Below are 20,659 nucleotides of genomic sequence, written 5' to 3'. Positions count from 1 at the left end.
AGAGATCTGGCAATAACCAAAAACAATAGGACAAGCTCTGAGACGTGGAATCTCTGTAGACTGCAGTACCTAATCTATCCTCACACAACTATAAGCAGCAGTGGATTGCGCCTAACAACTACCTATGCAACTCGGCACTGCCTGAGGAGCTGACTAGCCTGAAGATAGAAATACAAGCCTGACTTACCTCAGAGAAATACCCCAAAGGAATAGGCAGCCCCCCACATATAATGACTGTTAGCAAGATGAAAAGACAAACGTAGGAATGAAATAGATTCAGCAAAGTGAGGCCCGATATTCTAGACAGAGCGAGGATAGCAAAGAGAACTATGCAGTCTACAAAAAACCCTAAAACGAAAACCACGCAAAGGGGCAAAAAGACCCACCGTGCCGAACTAACAGCACGGCGGTGCACCCCTTTGCTTCTCAGAGCTTCCAGCAAAAGATAATAGCAAGCTGGACAGAAAAAAACAGAAAACAAACTAGAAGCACTTATCTAGCAGAGCAGCAGGCCCAAGGAAGGATGCAGTAGCTCAGATCCAACACTGGAACATTGACAAGGAGCAAGGAAGACAGACTCAGGTGGAGCTAAATAGCAAGGCAGCCAACGAGCTCACCAAAACACCTGAGGGAGGAAGCCCAGAGACTGCAATACCACTTGTGACCACAGAAGTGAACTCAGCCACAGAATTCACAACAGTACCCCCCCCTTGAGGAGGGGTCACCGAACCCTCACCAGAACCCCCAGGCCGACCAGGATGAGCCACATGAAAGGCACGAACAAGATCTGGGGCATGGACATCAGAGGCAAAAACCCAGGAATTATCTTCCTAAGCATAACCCTTCCATTTGACCAGATACTGGAGTTTCCGTCTAGAGACACGAGAATCCAAAATCTTCTCCACAATATACTCCAATTCCCCCTCCACCAAAACAGGGGCAGGAGGCTCCACAGATGGAACCATAGGTGCCACGTATCTCCTCAACAACGACCTATGGAATACATTATGTATGGAAAAGGAGTCTGGGAGGGTCAGACGAAAAGACACCGGATTGAGAATCTCAGAAATCCTATACGGACCAATAAAACGAGGTTTAAATTTAGGAGAGGAAACCTTCATAGGAATATGACGAGAAGATAACCAAACCAGATCCCCAACACGAAGTCGGGGTCCCACACGGCGTCTGCGATTAGCGAAAAGCTGAGCCTTCTCCTGGGACAAGGTCAAATTGTCCACCACCTGAGTCCAGATCTGCTGCAACCTGTCCACCACAGAATCCACACCAGGACAGTCCGAAGACTCAACCTGTCCTGAAGAGAAACGAGGATGGAACCCAGAATTGCAGAAAAATGGAGAGACCAAGGTAGCCGAGCTGGCCCGATTATTAAGGGCGAACTCAGCCAACGGCAAAAATGACACCCAATCATCCTGGTCAGCGGAAACAAAACATCTCAGATATGTTTCCAAGGTCTGATTGGTTCGTTCGGTCTGGCCATTAGTCTGAGGATGGAAGGCCGAGGAGAAAGATAGGTCAATGCCCATCCTACCACAAAAGGCTCGCCAGAACCTCGAGACAAACTGGGAACCTCTGTCAGAAACAATATTCTCAGGAATGCCATGTAAACGAACCACATGCTGGAAGAACAAAGGCACCAAATCAGAGGAGGAAGGCAATTTAACCAAGGGCACCAGATGGACCATTTTAGAAAAGCGATCACAGACCACCCAAATGACTGACATTTTTTGAGAAACGGGAAGGTCAGAAATGAAATCCATCGAAATATGTGTCCAAGGCCTCTTCGGGACCGGCAAGGGCAAAAGCAACCCACTGGCACGTGAACAGCAGGGCTTAGCCCTAGCACAAATTCCACAGGACTGCACAAAAGCACGCACATCCCGTGACAGAGATGGCCACCAGAAGGATCTAGCAACCAACTCCCTGGTACCAAAGATTCCTGGATGACCGGCCAGCACCGAACAATGAAGTTCAGAGATAACTTTACTAGTCCACCTATCAGGGACGAACAGTTTCTCGGCCGGACAACGATCAGGTTTATTAGCCTGAAATTTCTGCAACACTCTCCGCAAATCAGGGGAGATGGCAGACACAATGACTCCTTCCTTGAGGATACTCGCAGGCTCAGATAACCCCGGAGAGTCGGGCACAAAACTCCTAGACAGAGCATCCGCCTTCACATTTTTAGAGCCCGGAAGGTATGAAACCACAAAATCAAAACGAGCAAAAAATAACGACCAACGGGCCTGTCTAGGATTCAAGCGCTTGGCAGACTCAAGATAAGTAAGGTTCTTATGATCAGTCAAAACTACCACGCGATGCTTAGCACCCTCAAGCCAATGACGCCACTCCTCGAATGCCCACTTCATGGCCAGCAACTCTCGGTTGCCCACATCATAATTACGCTCAGCAGCAGAAAATTTCCTGGAAAAGAAAGCACATGGTTTGAACACTGAGCAACCAGAACCTCTCTGTGACAAAATCGCCCCTGCACCAATCTCAGAAGCATCAACCTCGACCTGGAACGGAAGAGAAACATCAGGTTGACACAACACAGGGGCACAGCAGAAACGACGCTTCAACTCCTGAAAAGCTTCCACGGCAGCAGAAGACCAATTAACCAAATCAGCACCCTTCTTGGTCAAATCGGTCAATGGTCTGGCAATGCTAGAAAAATTACAAATGAAGCGACGATAAAAATTAGCAAAGCCCAGGAATTTCTGCAGACTTTTTAGAGATGTCGGCTGAGTCCAATCCTGGATGGCCTGAACCTTAACCGGATCCATCTCGATAGTAGAAGGGGAAAAGATGAACCCCAAAAATGAAACTTTCTGCACACCGAAGAGACACTTTGATCCCTTCACGAACAAGGAATTAGCACGCAGGACCTGGAAAACCATTCTGACTTGCTTCACATGAGACTCCCAATCATCTGAGAAGATCAAAATGTCATCCAAGTAAACAATCAAGAATTTATCCAGATACTCACGGAAAATGTCATGCATTAAAGACTGAAAAACAGATGGAGCATTGGCAAGTCCAAACGGCATCACCAGATACTCAAAATGACCCTCGGGCGTATTAAATGCCGTTTTCCATTCATCTCCTTGCCTGATTCTCACCAGATTATACGCACCACGAAGATCTATCTTGGTGAACCAACTAGCCCCCTTAATCCGAGCAAACAAGTCAGAAATCAATGGCAAGGGATACTGAAACTTAACAGTGATCTTATTAAGAAGGCGGTAATCAATACACGGTCTTAGCGAACCATCCTTCTTGGCTACAAAAAAGAACCCTGCTCCCAATGGTGACGACAATGGGCGAATATGTCCCTTCTCCAGGGACTCCTTCACATAACTGCGCATAGCGGTGTGTTCAGGTACGGACAAATTAAATAAACGACCCTTAGGGAATTTACTACCAGGAATCAAATCGATAGCACAATCACAATTCCTATGCGGAGGTAGGGCATCAGACTTGGACTCTTCAAATACATCCTGAAAGTCCGACAAGAACTCTGGGATGTCAGAAGGAATGGATGACGAAATAGACAAAAATGGAACATCACCATGTACTCCCTGACAACCCCAGCTGGTTACCGACATAGAGTTCCAATCCAATACTGGATTATGGGTTTGTAGCCATGGCAACCCCAACACGACCACATCATGCAAATTATGCAGTACCAGAAAGCGAATAACTTCCTGATGTGCAGGAGCCATGCACATGGTCAGCTGGGCCCAGTACTGAGGCTTATTCTTGGCCAAAGGTGTAGCATCAATTCCTCTCAACGGAATAGGACACCGCAAAGGCTCCAAGAAAAATCCACAACGTTTAGCATAATCCAAATCCATCAGATTCAGGGCAGCGCCTGAATCCACAAACGCCATGACAGAATACGATGACAAAGAGCACATTAAGGTAATGGACAAAAGGAATTTGGACTGTACAGTACCAATAACGGCAGAGCTATCGAACCGCCTAGTGCGTTTAGGACAATTAGAAATAGCATGAGTAGAATCACCACAATAGAAACACAGTCTGTTCAGACGTCTGTGTTCTTGCCGTTCTACTTTAGTCATAGTCCTGTCGCACTGCATAGGCTCAGGTTTACTCTCAGACAATACCGCCAGATGGTGCACAGATTTACGCTCGCGCAAGCGACGACCGATCTGAATGGCCAAGGACATGGACTCATTCAAACCAGCAGGCATAGGAAATCCCACCATTACATCCTTAAGAGCTTCAGAAAGACCCTTTCTGAACAAAGCCGCTAGTGCAGATTCATTCCACAGAGTGAGTACTGACCACTTTCTAAATTTCTGACAATATACTTCTATATCATCCTGACCCTGGCATAAAGCCAGCAGATTTTTCTCAGCCTGATCCACTGAATTAGGCTCATCGTAAAGCAATCCGAGCGCCAGGAAAAACGCATCGACACTACTCAATGCAGGGTCTCCTGGCGCAAGAGAAAACGCCCAGTCCTGTGGGTCGCCGCGCAAAAAAGAAATAATAATCAAAACCTGTTGAATAGGATTACCAGAAGAATGAGGTTTCAAGGCCAAAAATAGCTTACAATTATTTCTGAAGCTCAGGAACTTAGTTCTATCACCAAAAAACAAATCAGGAATCGGAATTCTTGGTTCTAGCATCGATTTCTGATCAATAGTATCTTGAATCTTTTGTACATTTACAACGAGATTATCCATTGAGGAGCACAGAGCCTGAATATCCATGTCCACAGCTGTGTCCTGAAGCACTCTAATGTCTAGGGGAAAAAAAAGACTGAAGACAGAGCTAAGAAAAAAAAATGATGTCAGGATTTCTTTTTTCCCTCTATTGGGAATCATTGGTGTTGGCTCCTTGTACTGTTATGGCTGGCAATCAGGCAACACAGCGTGCAGTAATCAGCGCACATACAGAGATCTGGCAATAACCAAAAACAATAGGACAAGCTCTGAGACGTGGAATCTCTGTAGACTGCAGTACCTAATCTATCCTCACACAACTATAAGCAGCAGTGGATTGCGCCTAACAACTACCTATGCAACTCGGCACTGCCTGAGGAGCTGACTAGCCTGAAGATAGAAATACAAGCCTGACTTACCTCAGAGAAATACCCCAAAGGAATAGGCAGCCCCCCACATATAATGACTGTTAGCAAGATGAAAAGACAAACGTAGGAATGAAATAGATTCAGCAAAGTGAGGCCCGATATTCTAGACAGAGCGAGGATAGCAAAGAGAACTATGCAGTCTACAAAAAACCCTAAAACGAAAACCACGCAAAGGGGCAAAAAGACCCACCGTGCCGAACTAACAGCACGGCGGTGCACCCCTTTGCTTCTCAGAGCTTCCAGCAAAAGATAATAGCAAGCTGGACAGAAAAAACAGAAAACAAACTAGAAGCACTTATCTAGCAGAGCAGCAGGCCCAAGGAAGGATGCAGTAGCTCAGATCCAACACTGGAACATTGACAAGGAGCAAGGAAGACAGACTCAGGTGGAGCTAAATAGCAAGGCAGCCAACGAGCTCACCAAAACACCTGAGGGAGGAAGCCCAGAGACTGCAATACCACTTGTGACCACAGAAGTGAACTCAGCCACAGAATTCACAACAAAGAACGTCTGGGAACGAAGGGGACTCAGCCTTACCACCAAGCTGAAGGTCTACTGCGCGGTGGTCCTCACCACACTTCTCTATGCTAGTGAGACCTGGACAGTGTACAGCCGGCATGCTAAACAGCTTAATCATTTCCACGAGTTGCCTCCGCAGACTCCTCCACATCAGGTGGCAAGACAATGTCCCGGACACGGCAATTCTGGAACAAACTGGGCTCTGCAGCGTTTACACTCTCCTGCTGAAAGTCCAAGCCAGGTGGGCTGGACATGTGGTCATAATGCCTGACAGCCGACTACCGAAACAACTGCTGTATGGAGAACTGTGCCAAGGAAAGCGAGCAGTTGGGGGGCAGAAGAAGCGCTATAAAGACTGCCTTAAGGTGTCTCTCAAAAACCTGGAAGTCAACACCAATGAATGGGAAGAGCTTGCCCTGGATCGTCCAGGTTGGCGGGGCAGGATCACCTCAGGAGCACGTGCAGCTGATAGGAAAATCTGTGACGCAAAAAGAAAGCGCACTGTACGCAAGGCACAAGAAGAATCTGGTGTACTGACCACATCTGCTTCCTTATGTCAAGTATGTGGGCGAACCTTCAGGGCCCGGATTGGACTCATCATCCAGCGACGGTCATAGTCTGGCAGCGAAAAGGCCGCTGCTTTACTGCCCTGCAGTCAGCGCTGAGCGCTCACACAGGGTTAATGCCAGCGTTAACGGAGCGCGGTGTAACGCAGTCCGTTAACGCCGCTATTAACCCTATGTGACCAACTTTTTACTATTGATGCTACATATGCAGCATCAATAGTAAAAAGATCTAATGTTACAAATAATAATAATAATAATTAAAAAAAAGTTATTCTCACCCTTCGACGTGGCGCTGTCCTCGGCAGTGCAAGCGGCAGGTTCCGATGCCAAGAATGCTATGTGAGAAGGACCTGCCATGACGTCACGGTCATGTGACCACAACGTCACCACAGGTCCTGCGCTCATCCAACCCTGGGACCGGAAGCTGCCGCGTGCACCGCACACAGGCGACAGGACTTCAAGGGGCCCTCGGAAGGTGAGTATATGTTTATTTTTTATTTTAAGTCTTTTTTAACCACGCATATAGTGCCCACATTGCTATATACTATGTGGGCTGTGTTACATACTACATCTCTGTGTTATAGAATATGTAGCTGGGTAATATACAATGTGACTGCAATATACAACGTGACTGTCCAGTATACTATGTAGCTGTGCAATATACTACGTGCTCTGTGTTATATACTACGTAGCTGTGCAATATACTATGTGGCTGTGTCGATTCTGTTATATACTACGTCGACTGTGCAATATACTACGTGGCTCTGTTATATACTACGTGGCTGTGCAATATACTATGTAGCTATGCAATATACTACGTGGCTCTACAATATACCACGTGCCTATGTTATATACTACGTGGCTCTGCTATATACTACTTCGCTGACCAATATACTACATACCTGTGCAATACAGTATGTGGCTATGTTATATACTACGTAGCTATGTTATATACTACGTCGGTTGTGTTATATACTACGTCACTGTGCAATATAGTACGTAGCCTGTGCTATATACTACCTACATATTCTAGAATACCTGATATGTTAGAATCGGGCCACCATCTAGTATATATATATATATATTTATATATATATATATATACGGTATATGGGATTGTGTGCAATATTGTATATGCATATAGCACTTTTTGAAATCATACTGAATGTGGAATATTATTGGTTTCTGAAGGCCACCTTTTAGTCGTGTAAAACAAATACTTATATGCCTTTATGATCTTTTTTGGATCATGGATTAATGGGTGTGTACCTAATGTATTTCTGAGGTCTGCCCTATAATAAAAAAAAAAACTTTTTGGCTGTCCTTCAAACAAAAAAAGAGGATACATCTAATCAAGACAGGGCAGTAATTTCATTTGAGCCTTGTGACATAGGATAATTAAAAAACTTCTTAGATACTGTCTTATCTGATATAGTACACGTACCATATAATATATCAGAAAATTGGGCAAAATACAAACCGATTATATGGAACTTTTTCTCCATTTCAGTCTGCTATCTTGCTTGAGTCTGTGAGGGAAAGGGAGGGACAGCCGCCGAGGAGTGGGAGGGACAGCCGAGGAGCGGGAGGGACAGCCGCCGAGGAGCGTGAGGGACAGCCGCCGAGGAGCGGGAGGGACAGCCGCCGAGGAGCAGGAGGGACAGCCGCCGAGGAGCGGGAGGGACAGCCGCCGAGGAGCGGGAGGGACAGCCGCCGAGGAGCGGGAGGGACAGCCGCCGAGGAGCGGGAGGGACAGCCGCCGAGGAGCGGGAGGGACAGCTGCCGAGGAGCAGGAGGGACAGCCGCCGAGGAGCAGGAGAGACAGCCGCCGAGGAGCGGGAGGGACAGCCGCCGAGGAGCAGGAGGGACAGCTGAGGAGCGGGGGCGCCACTGCACAGGTCTAGGGTGCCAACCTCTGCTGGTAGGAAGGGGGAGACTAGTATTACAATAGGGTGAAAATTCTCCCCTTCCTTTATGGTAAAATTTGGAGACAAAAAAATGTTTTGGTTTGTTGTGAGTTAATTTTTGGGGTAAAAAGCTTTTAGAACAGATTGTTTTTTCTTGGTATAATATTAAAGGTTATGTTTGGTACAGTTTCGGTGATTAGTTTGTTCTAAATCAGCCCTGGAGCCAATGCGACTGAGCCGATCACTAGTGCCCCGTCACCCTTCGCCTAGCTGTTGTACTGATGCTTCTATGTATTGTGCAGGGTAGGGTGTGAGGATGGATATATGAGAATATTGCGCAGGATCTTACCAGCTGCTGCCCCTGCACCCCCCACGACGCATGCTGCAGCACCGAGTCATCCACCTCTGGAGGGTTCAGCTCCCAAACCTCCCTGAAACACAAAGATTACACATAAGTGCGGATGTATAAAGCTGATATTTGGTCAGAGATCTGCGGAGCTGCGCACGCACCTGGTGTGGATGTTGTAGATCACGTAGGAGGCTGTGTATGAATAATGAAACACCTGTAATTAGAGAGGAAAAGCAAAATTATCACCAATGTACAATTCTATCAGGCGCTGCAGAGCCGGGGTCACAAACAGTCTGCAGACGATTCAAATCCACCATCAAAGCTTCACGGGAGATCTCCTTGTCCTGTGACACATAATAACCTTATAATACAAGGGAAACTTACATACCAGTAGCCGACAAACCGAGGTTAATATCCACGGAAATGGGTCAGGATATTATCCTCAGATATGGGGCAGGTCGGGACATTATCCTCAGATATGGGGCAGGTTGGGACATTATCCTCAGATATGGGGCAGGTCGGGACATTATCCTCAGATATAGGGCAGGTCGGGACATTATCTGTTGTGGATTCTGTTTTTGGGCTCCCTCTGGTGGTTACAGATGGTACTGGGTGACTTGTGTTTTCTGCGGTCTCTGGTGTCCACCTGTTCTATCAGGATATGGGAGTTTCCTATTTAACCTGGCTTTCTTGTCATTTCCTCGCCGGCTATCAATGTAATCAGTGTGTCTTGTTACCTCTGCTTCCCGCTTCTGTAATCTTCAGGACAAGCTAAGTTTTTGATTTTCCTGTTCCACGTTTTGCTTAATTTTTGTCTTAGTCCAGCTTGCAGATATGTGATTCCTTTTTGCTGGTTGCTCTAGTGGGCTGATATTACTCCTCATGTTCCATGAGTTGGCACATGAGTTCAAGTAATTTCAGGATGGTTTTTTGTAGGGTTTTTCGCTGACCGCGCAGTTCACTTTTGTATCCTCTGCTATCTAGCTTTAGCGGGTGTCACGATTCCCCTGACCGCTGTCACCAATTGGTCAGGATTCCCACCGTGACCGTCACCCCTACGTCACGGATTGAGGTGACTTTAGGCCAACAGACGGCTATCACATGTGCAGGGGGGCTTATCTTAGTTATCCCTCCACTGCTAACAATGTGATGAAAAAACCACACACAAGGCTATTGACCTCTTGCTGACAGCAGGGGCTTATTCTAGGTATCCCACTGCTTTCAATATACCACAAACTGCAGGGATTTATGTATATCCCGCTTACAGTTCCACTTAACACTTGCAGCTCTCTGGCGCCCCCTTAGTCTCAGGTCAGATTAGGTACTGCACCCTGGGTAATTAGTCGCCAGAAAGGCTGCCTGCTATGTACTGGCTATTGGGCACGCTGCAGCGACGCGATAACTACTCCCACACAGGCAGGAACAATAATTATCAAACCCGCAGTTGCTTCAGCATAATCCAACCGTCAGCACACTTTCGCTGCCACCAGCTTCGATTAAACGGGTCCGAAGCTAACCCAACACAACAGTAACAGTAGCGTATTTTCCCTTCAAGAGACTTAGGGTACGGTTTAGAGCGGGAGAACGAACTAATATATAATAGTATATCCCATTCAAAATAACTAGGCAGTGCGTTATCAAAAATAGTTTATAAAGATGTTATACATGAGACAATTGCAAATATGTACAAGGGTAATTATAACATAAAGGGAATAAATGAGAAAAGATAACACTCACATATTAAAAGCATTGCAGGCATCCAGGCTAGTGCAGTTTCCATACATCCCAGTCCATGGGATGTACCAGCTCTTCCAGGACAATAGGACAAAGCAGTCCAGAAGGAGAAATCAGCAAAAAGAGACTCCTCAGAGCCTGCCAGACACTTAAAACATTAAGGCTGTGACATCACAGAAAGGCTGGCTTATCCAGACCCTCCTCTCTCTACATTCTGCCTAAACTTTAAACTATTCTCTCTAATTTCTATAACTTCACTACAAAACATGACAGAGTCATACCAAACCCATAATTCATCTCGGATTAACGTGAGCATTCTAATGAGATCAAATATGTCCTATCTGGGATACATATTTACAGAGAAAACCCTACTTCTTTACCAGATGGAGTTAGAAGCCCGAGATTCATGGGATGTGTAAATACACGGAGTGAGACTAAGAATATATATTTTCGTATTTCTAGCTTAAATCGTTTGCCTAATATCTACCAAAAACTAAACAAAGAATCTTTCATGGATTTTTGGAGCCATTTTTCCTGTTCTAGCTGGACAAGAGCTTACACAGGAAATGCCAGTCGTAAATTCCGTTCGGCCATAAAACTTCTAACCCCCACACTCTCTGAGAAGGAAAGCCAGGAATTTGCAGCTACAACTGTTACTCCAAGAAGGGGGGCTTAGCCCACACAGGCTAGAGAACTACTTATGATATTTCATACCATATCGTGACACCTCCCCCTTTTGGTGTGCGCTAGGGAGGCAGGACCTGATGGTTCTCCTCCATGCGCACCTCAGCAGGTTCACCCTGGTGGGCCAACCCATCACCATTGCCATGATCTGGCTCCATGGTGCCTTCGCCTACCCGGTTTCCCAGGTAGTGAACCTCCCTCATGCCCATCTGACACTTTCCCGGCTTGATAGTCAGTCCTGCTTGGTGAATTCGCCTGAGCACCTCCTCGAGATGCTGCAGGTGTTCCTTCCAGGAGGGACTGAAGATGGCAATGTCATCCAAGTACGCCACGGCGTACGCCTCCAGTCCCTGAAGCAGGAGGTTGACCATCCGCTGGAAAGTGGCAGGGGCATTCTTCATGCCGAAGGGCATGACCGTGGACTCGTACAGTCCGAAGGGCGTGATAAAGGCGGACTTCTCCTGCGCCTCGGGGCTCAGGGGAATCTGCCAGTATCCTCGACTCAGATCCATTATTGTTAGGTAATCTGCGCCAGCTAACTTCTCAAGCAGCTCCTCCATGCGCGGCATTGGGTGCGCATCCGAGGCTGTGATGGCGTTGAGCCCCCTGTAGTCCACGCAGAACCGGGTGGTCCGGTCCTTCTTTGGCACGAGAACTACAGGTGATGCCCACGCGCTCTTTGACCGCCGAATCACCCCCAGCTGTAACATCTCATCGATCTCTTGGCGCATAGTCTGCTGCACCTGGTCAGAGATTCGATAGGGTGCTCGCCGTAGTGGGGCGTGATTCCCGGTGTCCACCTCGTGGACTGCTAACTCAGTCCTCCCAGGTCGGTTGGAGAACACGACCCGGAAAGGTTCCAGGGTGGTTTGCAACTGCACCCGCTGGGGTTCAGTTAACGAGGCGCTTACCTCCACATCCTCGATGGACCCATTGGCCTTGGCTTGGGCCAGCAAGTCCAGGAGGGTGTCTTCCTCACCGTCTTCGGGCAAGCTGCAGACCGGTAGGACGAAAGGTTCACGTTCGTGATGAGCCTTCATCATGTTGACGTGAAAGGCCTTTCGCCTACCCCGAGCGTGGTCAAGCGTGACCACGTACGTGACCGGGTTGAGCTGTTGGTGGACGACGTACGGGCCCTCCCAGGCTGCCTGAAGCTTATCCGTTGGTACGGGGACCAGCACCCACACCTTTTGACCCACGTGGTAGGTCCGCTCCCGGGCGTTCTGGTCGTACCAGTGCTTCTGATCAGCCTGAGCCTGCGTCATGTTGTCATGCACCAACTGCGTCAAGGTCTGCATCTTGTCACGGAAGCGCATGACATACTCCACTATGGACACTTCAGAAGGGTTCGGCTCCTCTTCCCAGGATTCTCTTACCAACCCAAGGGGTCCCCGGACTCGCCTGCCGTACAGGAGCTCGAAGGGGGAGAACCCCGTCGAGGCCTGTGGAACCTCTCGGTAAGCGAACAGCAGGTGTGGGAGGTACCGCTCCCAGTCGCGCCCTTGAGTCTCAACCAGCATGCGTAGCATCTGTTTGAGGGTACCATTGAAGCGTTCACACAAGCCATTGGTCTGTGGGTGATACGCACTCGATACCAGGTGCTTCACCTGCATTTTCTTACAGAGAGCCTCCATTAGGCGAGACATAAATTGGGTCCCTTGATCAGTAAGCATTTCCCTGGGAAATCCTACACGTGAAAAGATGGCCAACAGGGCATCCGCCACCTTATCTGCCCTAGTTGAGGACAGAGCTACTGCCTCTGGGTACCGGGTAGCGTAGTCTACCACAGTAAGGATGTATTGCTTTCCAGAGCTGCTGGGGACGGCCAGCGGGCCCACAATGTCCACCGCGATCCTCTGGAAAGGCTCTTCTATCACTGGCAAAGGGATCAGGGGAGCCTTAAGAGCAGGCCCCGCCTTCCCCACTCTTTGACAAGTGATACAGGAGCGGCAGTAGTTTGACACATCTGTCCCCATCTTAGGCCAATAGAAGTGTTGAGACAGCCGGGCCTTAGTTTTGCTGATCCCCAAGTGTCCAGCTAGCGGGATCTCATGGGCAATCCGCAACAACTCACCCCGGAATTGCTGCGGGACGACCAGCTGTCTTTCCCTCAACCACTCCTTTTGTGATTCTCCGGGTACTGTCTCCCGGTACAACCTTCCTTGTTCCCAGAACACCTTCTCCTTATCAGTCTCGGAGAAGGGCGTCCCGGCAAGTTGTCTCAAACTCTCTAGGCTCGCATCTGTGTGCAGAGCGGCCTGAAACTCCTGGCTAGGGGAAGCCAAAAGCGACGTCAGGGTCCCTTCCCCACGGGAACCCTCTTGGACCTGCTCTGGGTCCACCTCTGGTTCAGTCACCGTGATGACTGAGGAGGGTCCGGAAGGCTGACAGTTATCTGCGTTCCGGGCACTCTGACTGCGGGTGACAGCAGCTACGTAGGCTGTCTCCCCGGGGGTTTCTACAGGCCCATCAGCCGGCGCTGCTATGGGCTCTACCTCCCCATCCACCCCCAACACTCCAGGGGCTGGGCTACTTATGGGCCAGTTACCTTCCTCGGTGGCACTGGTCACTTTCATGGCGTCACCTTCCTCACGGTTCCCATGCATCTCCCCATTTCCTGTAGCACCGACACTTGCCCCTGTTAGGGGTTCCTCAGCCGTCTCACTCCGCAGAGCGACGTGGCTGGGCACACCTGTACCTATGGACACATTAACCTTCACAGAAAAATCATTATCAGGTTCAGCTGGCACAGGTACAACATTTTCACCATCAATCCTAGGGAAAAAATCATTAGTAGATGCATCAACACAAGATAAAGCATGGTCAGGTAACACATGCGATTTCCCATCATCATCATCATCAGGGTTAACTTTACCCTCATTAGTAGATTGGGGAGGGGTGTCAGGAATGTAGTATGCATACATCCTCCCCAAATCAGTCCCCAACAAAACATCAGTGGGCAAATTATCAGACAGCCCCACTTCCTTCACCCCGCTCCCAGCACCCCAATCAATAAAAACCCGGGCCATTGGTAAGGGACAGCTGATGCCCCCAATCCCAGTGACAGTTAGGGTTTTCCCCGGAATGATTTCTTCAGGGGCCGCCAGTTCGGGTCGGATGAGGGTTCGTTCAGCCCCGGTGTCCTTGAGGCCTGTAGCAACATGGCCTCCCACAGTGACGGGCTGTACGTTGTCACACACCCTCCCAACCACACCACCCACCAAAAGAACTGCTGCATTAGGCCCTGGGGCCTTGGCTGGGGGGTTCTTCGGCCTGTCTGGACAGAAGGTACTGATATGCCCAGGCCGCTTGCAGGTGTAACACGCGCGAGGTTCGGTGGTAGGTCTGGTGCTGTTGGCCACAGGGCCAGGACCTCGGGTGTGCTGGCTGGCAGGGGTACTGGCGTTGGTTGCAGGCTTACCCCCTCTCCAGCTGGTGGTGACTGGCTTCCGCACTTCCGATCTACGGTTGGCCTCATAGGCATCGGCAATCTGCGCTGCTTTCGTCACGTCTTTGGGTTCTCTGTCCATTACGAACTGTCGCACCTCAGCTGGGCAAAGATGAAAAAACTGGTCTTTGATCATCAGGTCTCGCAGCTGTGCAAAGGTGGTCACTGACAGTCCTTGGGTCCACTGGTCAAAGTGGGTCCCCAGTCCATGCACCACATCACTGTAACTGTCGTGTGGGCCACGTTGGAGGGTCCGGAACTTTCTACGGTACACCTCGGGTGTAAGCTGGTACTTGGCTATCAGAGCCTGCTTGATGGCCTCATAGTCTCCATCTTGTTCTTGAGGGAGGGCAGCAAACGCCTCCAGAGCTTTACCTTTCAGCCCTGGTGTCAGGTATCGGGCCCATTCATCTGTAGGCAGCCGGTACTGTCTGCAGGCTTTCTCAAAGGCCCGCAGAAAAGTGTCCAAGTCTCCGTCCTTCTCCATAACAGGGAAGTGATCGGGCCGGGGCTTAGGTATCTGAGCGCTGCTGGGCTCACGGTTGGTCTGAGACAACCCCTGCATTTGCAGTCGGGCTAACTGCAGCTGGTACTCCCGCTCAGCTTGCCGCTCGGCTCGCTGGGCCTGGGCCTCTCTCTCAGCTCGGGCCTCTCTCTCAGCTCGGGCCTCTCTCTCAGCTCGCTGGGCCTCCTGCCGGTATTGCTGAATCAGCTGCCGACGTCCCTCATGGTCGTCAATGGGGAATTCTTTCAAGGCCGCCTGCAGGTGGGGGTCCAATTCGCCCGGATTGCTAACAGGGCCAGCATTCAGTGGTTGGACCTCTGCTGCAGCACCATGTTCGCTTGTGCTGGCTTCTGCGGCCTCTGAGCTCTGAGATTGGTCTCGAGCGGCTTCCCATTGCACCAGATCTGCGACCAGTTGGGCTTTGTTTTTGCTTGCAGAGTCAATGTGCTGTGACTTGCATAAGGCGACAAGGGTGTCTCTGGTCTGCTGCTCATAGAAGGTTTCTCCCAGCACAACCATGGTTGCCAAATAAAAGATAGGATAGAAAAACGAAGAGAAAGGGAAGGGATAATTACCAGTACGCAATTGTCTCACAACTAAAAAGCACTGAGTTCGTTCTCCAAACTTATTTGCGCAGAGTCCTCGCAAGAACTTTCTGCAAGTTTTTAGTGAGAGGAATGATTACTCAAACCAAATCACTAATGCTCTAAGATATCCCACCGCCTTGCCACCAATTGTCACGATTCCCCTGACCGCTGTCACCAATTGGTCAGGATTCCCACCGTGACCGTCACCCCTACGTCACGGATTGAGGTGACTTTAGGCCAACAGACGGCTATCACATGTGCAGGGGGCTTATCTTAGTTATCCCTCCACTGCTAACAATGTGATGAAAAAACCACACACAAGGCTATTGACCTCTTGCTGACAGCAGGGGCTTATTCTAGGTATCCCACTGCTTTCAATATACCACAAACTGCAGGGATTTATGTATATCCCGCTTACAGTTCCACTTAACACTTGCAGCTCTCTGGCGCCCCCTTAGTCTCAGGTCAGATTAGGTACTGCACCCTGGGTAATTAGTCGCCAGAAAGGCTGCCTGCTATGTACTGGCTATTGGGCACGCTGCAGCGACGCGATAACTACTCCCACACAGGCAGGAACAATAATTATCAAACCCGCAGTTGCTTCAGCATAATCCAACCGTCAGCACACTTTCGCTGCCACCAGCTTCGATTAACCCCTTCATGACCCAGCCTATTTTGACCTTAAAGACCTTGCCATTTTTTGCAATTCTGACCAGTGTCCCTTTATGAGGTAATAACTCGGGAACGCTTCAACGGATCCTAGCGATTCTGAGATTGTTTTCTCGTGACATATTGGGCTTCATGTTAGTGGTAAATTTAGGTCGATAATTTTTGCGTTTATGTGTGAAAAAATTGGAAATTTGGTGAAAATTTTGAAAATTTCGCAATTTTCAAATTTTGAATTTTTATTCTGTTAAACCAGAGAGATATGTGACACAAAATAGTTAATAAATAACATTTCCCACATGTCTACTTTACATCAGCACAATTTTGGAAACAATTTTTTTTTTGCTAGGAAGTTATAAGGGTTAAAATTTGACCAGCGATTTCTCATTTTTACAACGAAATTTACAAAACCATTTTTTTTAGGGACCACCTCACATTTGAACTCAGTTTGAGGGGTCTATATGGCTGAAAATACCCAAAAGTGACACCATTCTAAAAACTGCACCCCTCAAGGTACTCAAAACCACATGCAAGAAGTTTATTAACCCTTCAGGTGCTTCACAGCAGCAGAAGCAACATGGAAGGAAAAAATGAACATTTAACTTTTTAGTCACAAAAATGATCTTTCAGCAACAATTTTTTTATTTTCCCAATGGTAAAAGGAGAAACTGAACCACGAAAGTTGTTGTCCAATTTGTCCTGAGTACGCTGATACCTCATATGTGGGGGTAAACCACTGTTTGGGCGCACGGCAGGGCTTGAAAGGGAAGGAGCGCCATTTGACTTTTTGAATGAAAAATTGGCTGCACTCTTTAGCGGACACCATGTCACATTTGGAGAGCCCCCGTGTGCCTAAAAATTTGAGCTCCCCCACAAGTAACCCCATTTTGGAAACTAGACGCCCCAAGGAACTTATCTAGATGCATAGTGAGCACTTTGAACCCCCAGGTGCTTCACAAATTGATCCATAAAAATGAAAAAGTACTTTTTTTTCACAAAAAAATTATTTTAGCCTCAATTTTTTCATTTTCACATGGGCAACAGGATAAAATGGATCCTAAAATTTGTTGGGCAATTTCTCCTGAGTACACCGATACCTCATATGTGGGGGTAAACCACTGTTTGGGCACATGCTAAGGCTCGGAAGGGAAGGAGCGCCATTTGACTTTTTGAATGAAAAATTATCTCCATCGTTAGCGGACACCATGTCACATTTGGAGAGCCGCCGTGTGCCTAAACATTGGAGCTCCCCCACAAGTGACCCCATTTTGGAAACTAGACCACCCAAGGAACTTATCTAGATGCATATTGAGCACTTTGAACCCCCAGGTGCTTCACAAATTGATCCATAAAAATGAAAAAGTACTTTTTTTTCACAAAAATTTTATTTTAGCCTCAATTTTTTTCATTTTCACATGGGCATCAGGGTAAAATGGATGCTAAAATTTGTTGGGCAATATCTCCTGAGTACACCGATACCTCACATGTAGGCGTAAACCACTGTTTAGGCGCACGGCAAGGCTCGGAAGGGAAGGAGCGCCATTTGACTTTTTGAATGAAAAAATAGCTCCAATCGTTAGCGGACACCATGTCACGTTTGGAGAGCCGCCGTGTGCCTAAACATTGGAGCTCCCCCACAAGTGACCCCATTTTGGAAACTAGACCACCCAAGGAACTTATCTAGATGCATATTGAGCACTTTGAACCCCCAGGTGCTTCACAAATTGATCCATAAAAATGAAAAAGTACTTTTTTTTCACAAAAATTTTATTTTAGCCTCAATTTTTTTCATTTTCACATGGGCATCAGGATAAAATGGATGCTAACATTTGTTGGGCAATATCTCCTGAGTACACCGATACCTCACATGTAGGCGTAAACCACTGTTTAGGCGCACGGCAAGGCTCGGAAGGGAAGGAGCGCCATTTGACTTTTTGAATGAAAAAATAGCTCCAATCTTTAGCGGACACCATGTCACGTTTGGAGAGCCGCCGTGTGCCTAAACATTGGAGCTCCCCCACATATGACCCCATTTTGGAAACTAGACTACCCAAGGAACTTATCTAGATGCATATTGAGCACTTTGAACCCCCAGGTGCTTCACAAATTGATCCATAAAAATGAAAAAGTACTTTTTTTTCACAAAAATTTTATTTTAGCCTCAATTTTTTTCATTTTCACATGGGCATCAGGGTAAAATGGATGCTAAAATTTGTTGGGCAATATCTCCTGAGTACACCGATACCTCACATGTAGGCGTAAACCACTGTTTAGGCGCACGGCAAGGCTCGGAAGGGAAGGAGCGCCATTTCACTTTTTGAATGAAAAATTAGCTCCAATCGTTAGCGGACACTATGTTGTGTATGGAAGGTATGTAGTGTATGTCAGGTTGGTGTGTGTGTGGTGTAGTATTCACCACACACACACACACACACACCTGACGTACACTATACCACACCACACCAAACTGACGTACACTACGCCATACACACCCTGACACTACGTCAGGTTGGGTTGTGTAGTGTTAGGTTGGGGTGTGGTGTAGTGTACGTCAGGTAGGTGTGTGTGGTGTAGTGTACACCACACACACACACACACCAACCTGACGTACACTATACCACACCACACACCAACTTGATGTACACTACGCCACACACACCAATCTGACACACTACGTCAGGTTGGTGTGTGTGGTGTAGTGTATGTCAGGTTGGGGTGTGGTGTAGTGTACGTCAGGTAGGTGTGTGTGGTGTACTGTACACCACACACACACACCAACCTGACGTACACTATACCACACCACACACCAACCTGATGTACACTACGCCACACACACCAATCTGACACACTACGTCAGGTTGGTGTGTGTGGTGTAGTGTATGTCAGGTTGGGGTGTGGTGTAGTGTACGTCAGGTAGGTGTGTGTGGTGTACTGTACACCACACACACACACCAACCTGACGTACACTATACCACACCACACACCAACCTGATGTACACTACGCCACACACACCAATCTGACACACTACGTCAGGTTGGTGTGTGTGGTGTAGTGTATGTCAGGTTGGGGTGTGGTGTAGTGTACGTCAGGTAGGTGTGTGTGGTGTACTGTACACCACACACACACACACCAACCTGACGTACACTATACCACACCACACACCAACCTGATGTACACTACGCCACACACACCAATCTGACACACTACGTCAGGTTGGTGTGTGTGGTGTAGTGTATGTCAGGTTGGGGTGTGGTGTAGTGTACGTCAGGTTAGTGTGTGTGTGTGGTGTTGTGTATATCAGCCTGGTGTGGGTGAGTTCTGTAGTGGAATATCAGGATGTGGCTAGTCCACGGACGTGTGATGAATTCTGAAGCATTCATTCAAACACAGTGCAGGTTTGTCGGGACACGTTTCACATTGGAAACGAGTTTCCCTTCTTATCCCCCTTTTATAGCACACCCGGCACCTTTTTTTTGCTCTCCCCTCACAGGGAAAATGTTGCACCGGTACCATACGGGAGACTTGAGTTCCAGCAGTGCTGGGGCCCGCTCCTTCCTCGTCTCCAAACATCAGGGCCTTTATCACCGCCTCCTGGAACTGAAGGAAGGTGTTGTTGGTCTGGCCTGCACATCGTGATAGCACGTATGCGTTATACAGTGCCATTTGTACGATGTGCACAGCCAGTTTTTTATACCACACCTTCGTTTTCCGCATGGCACTATAGGGCTGGAGGACTTGATCAGAAAGATCAACTCCCCCCATGTGTTTGTTGTACCCCAGGGCACAGTCCGGTTTGTGGACCTGTGCTGGGGTACCTCGAACAGTGCTGGCCGTGGTGCCGGGACCATGGATTGTTGTCAAGAAAAAGACGTCCCTTTTGTCTTTGAACTTGACCGCAAGCATGTTGCCACTACATTGGGCCCGGCTCTCACCCTTTGGGAGAACCTGCTCAATTAGTGACAAAGGGAGACCCCTCTTGTTTCTGCGCACAGTACCGCAAGCAACGGTAGCTCTGGCAGAGAGGGACTGAAAGAGTGGGATGCTTGTATAAAAGTTATCAACGTACAGATGGTAACCTTTATCAAGCAGTGGGTGAACCAAATCCCACACTATTTTCCCACTCACCCCCAGAGCAGGTGGACAATCTGGGGGCTGGATACTGCTGTCCTTTCCTTGATAAACTCTAAAGCTGAGAGTGTACCCTGAGGTACTCTCACAGATCTTGTAGAGTTTTATCCCGTACCTCGCCCTTTTGCTTGGCAGGTACTGACGGAACTGAAGCCTCCCTTTGAAGTGGATGAGGGATTCATCCACACAAATTTCCCTTTGGGGAATGTACACTTCAGCAAACTTGTTGCTGAAGTGTTCGATGACCGGCCGAATTTTGAACAATCTATCAAAATTCGGGTCATCGCGAGGAAGGATGTCCGTATTGTCCCTAAAGTGGAGAAATTTATGAATCGCCTCAAAACGTTTGCGATTCATAACCATGCCAAATACTGGAGTTTGATATAAAATATCAGTACTCCAGTATTGGCGAAGTTCTGGTTTCT

The 20,659-nt window shown here is 48.1% G+C and overlaps 1 protein-coding gene across 2 annotated transcripts in view; it reads right to left on the bottom strand.

Annotated features, from left to right (window-relative positions):
• The window catches only part of DPP10 (dipeptidyl peptidase like 10), a 634,899-nt gene that overhangs the window by 349,937 nt on the left and 264,303 nt on the right, over window positions 1–20,659 (bottom strand). For both annotated transcript variants that reach the window (XM_069732554.1, XM_069732555.1), the window contains 2 exons: window positions 8,643–8,695; window positions 8,482–8,563 (listed from right to left, as the gene is read on the bottom strand). In XM_069732554.1, the coding sequence (XP_069588655.1) occupies window positions 8,482–8,563; window positions 8,643–8,695 (135 nt within the window). The remainder of the gene's footprint in view (window positions 1–8,481; window positions 8,564–8,642; window positions 8,696–20,659) is intronic.

This window comes from Ranitomeya imitator, chromosome 7 (genome assembly GCF_032444005.1).
Source record: "Ranitomeya imitator isolate aRanImi1 chromosome 7, aRanImi1.pri, whole genome shotgun sequence".
NCBI classification, from domain to species: Eukaryota; Metazoa; Chordata; class Amphibia; order Anura; family Dendrobatidae; genus Ranitomeya; species Ranitomeya imitator.
This window is presented reverse-complemented; position numbering and strand designations above follow the sequence as displayed.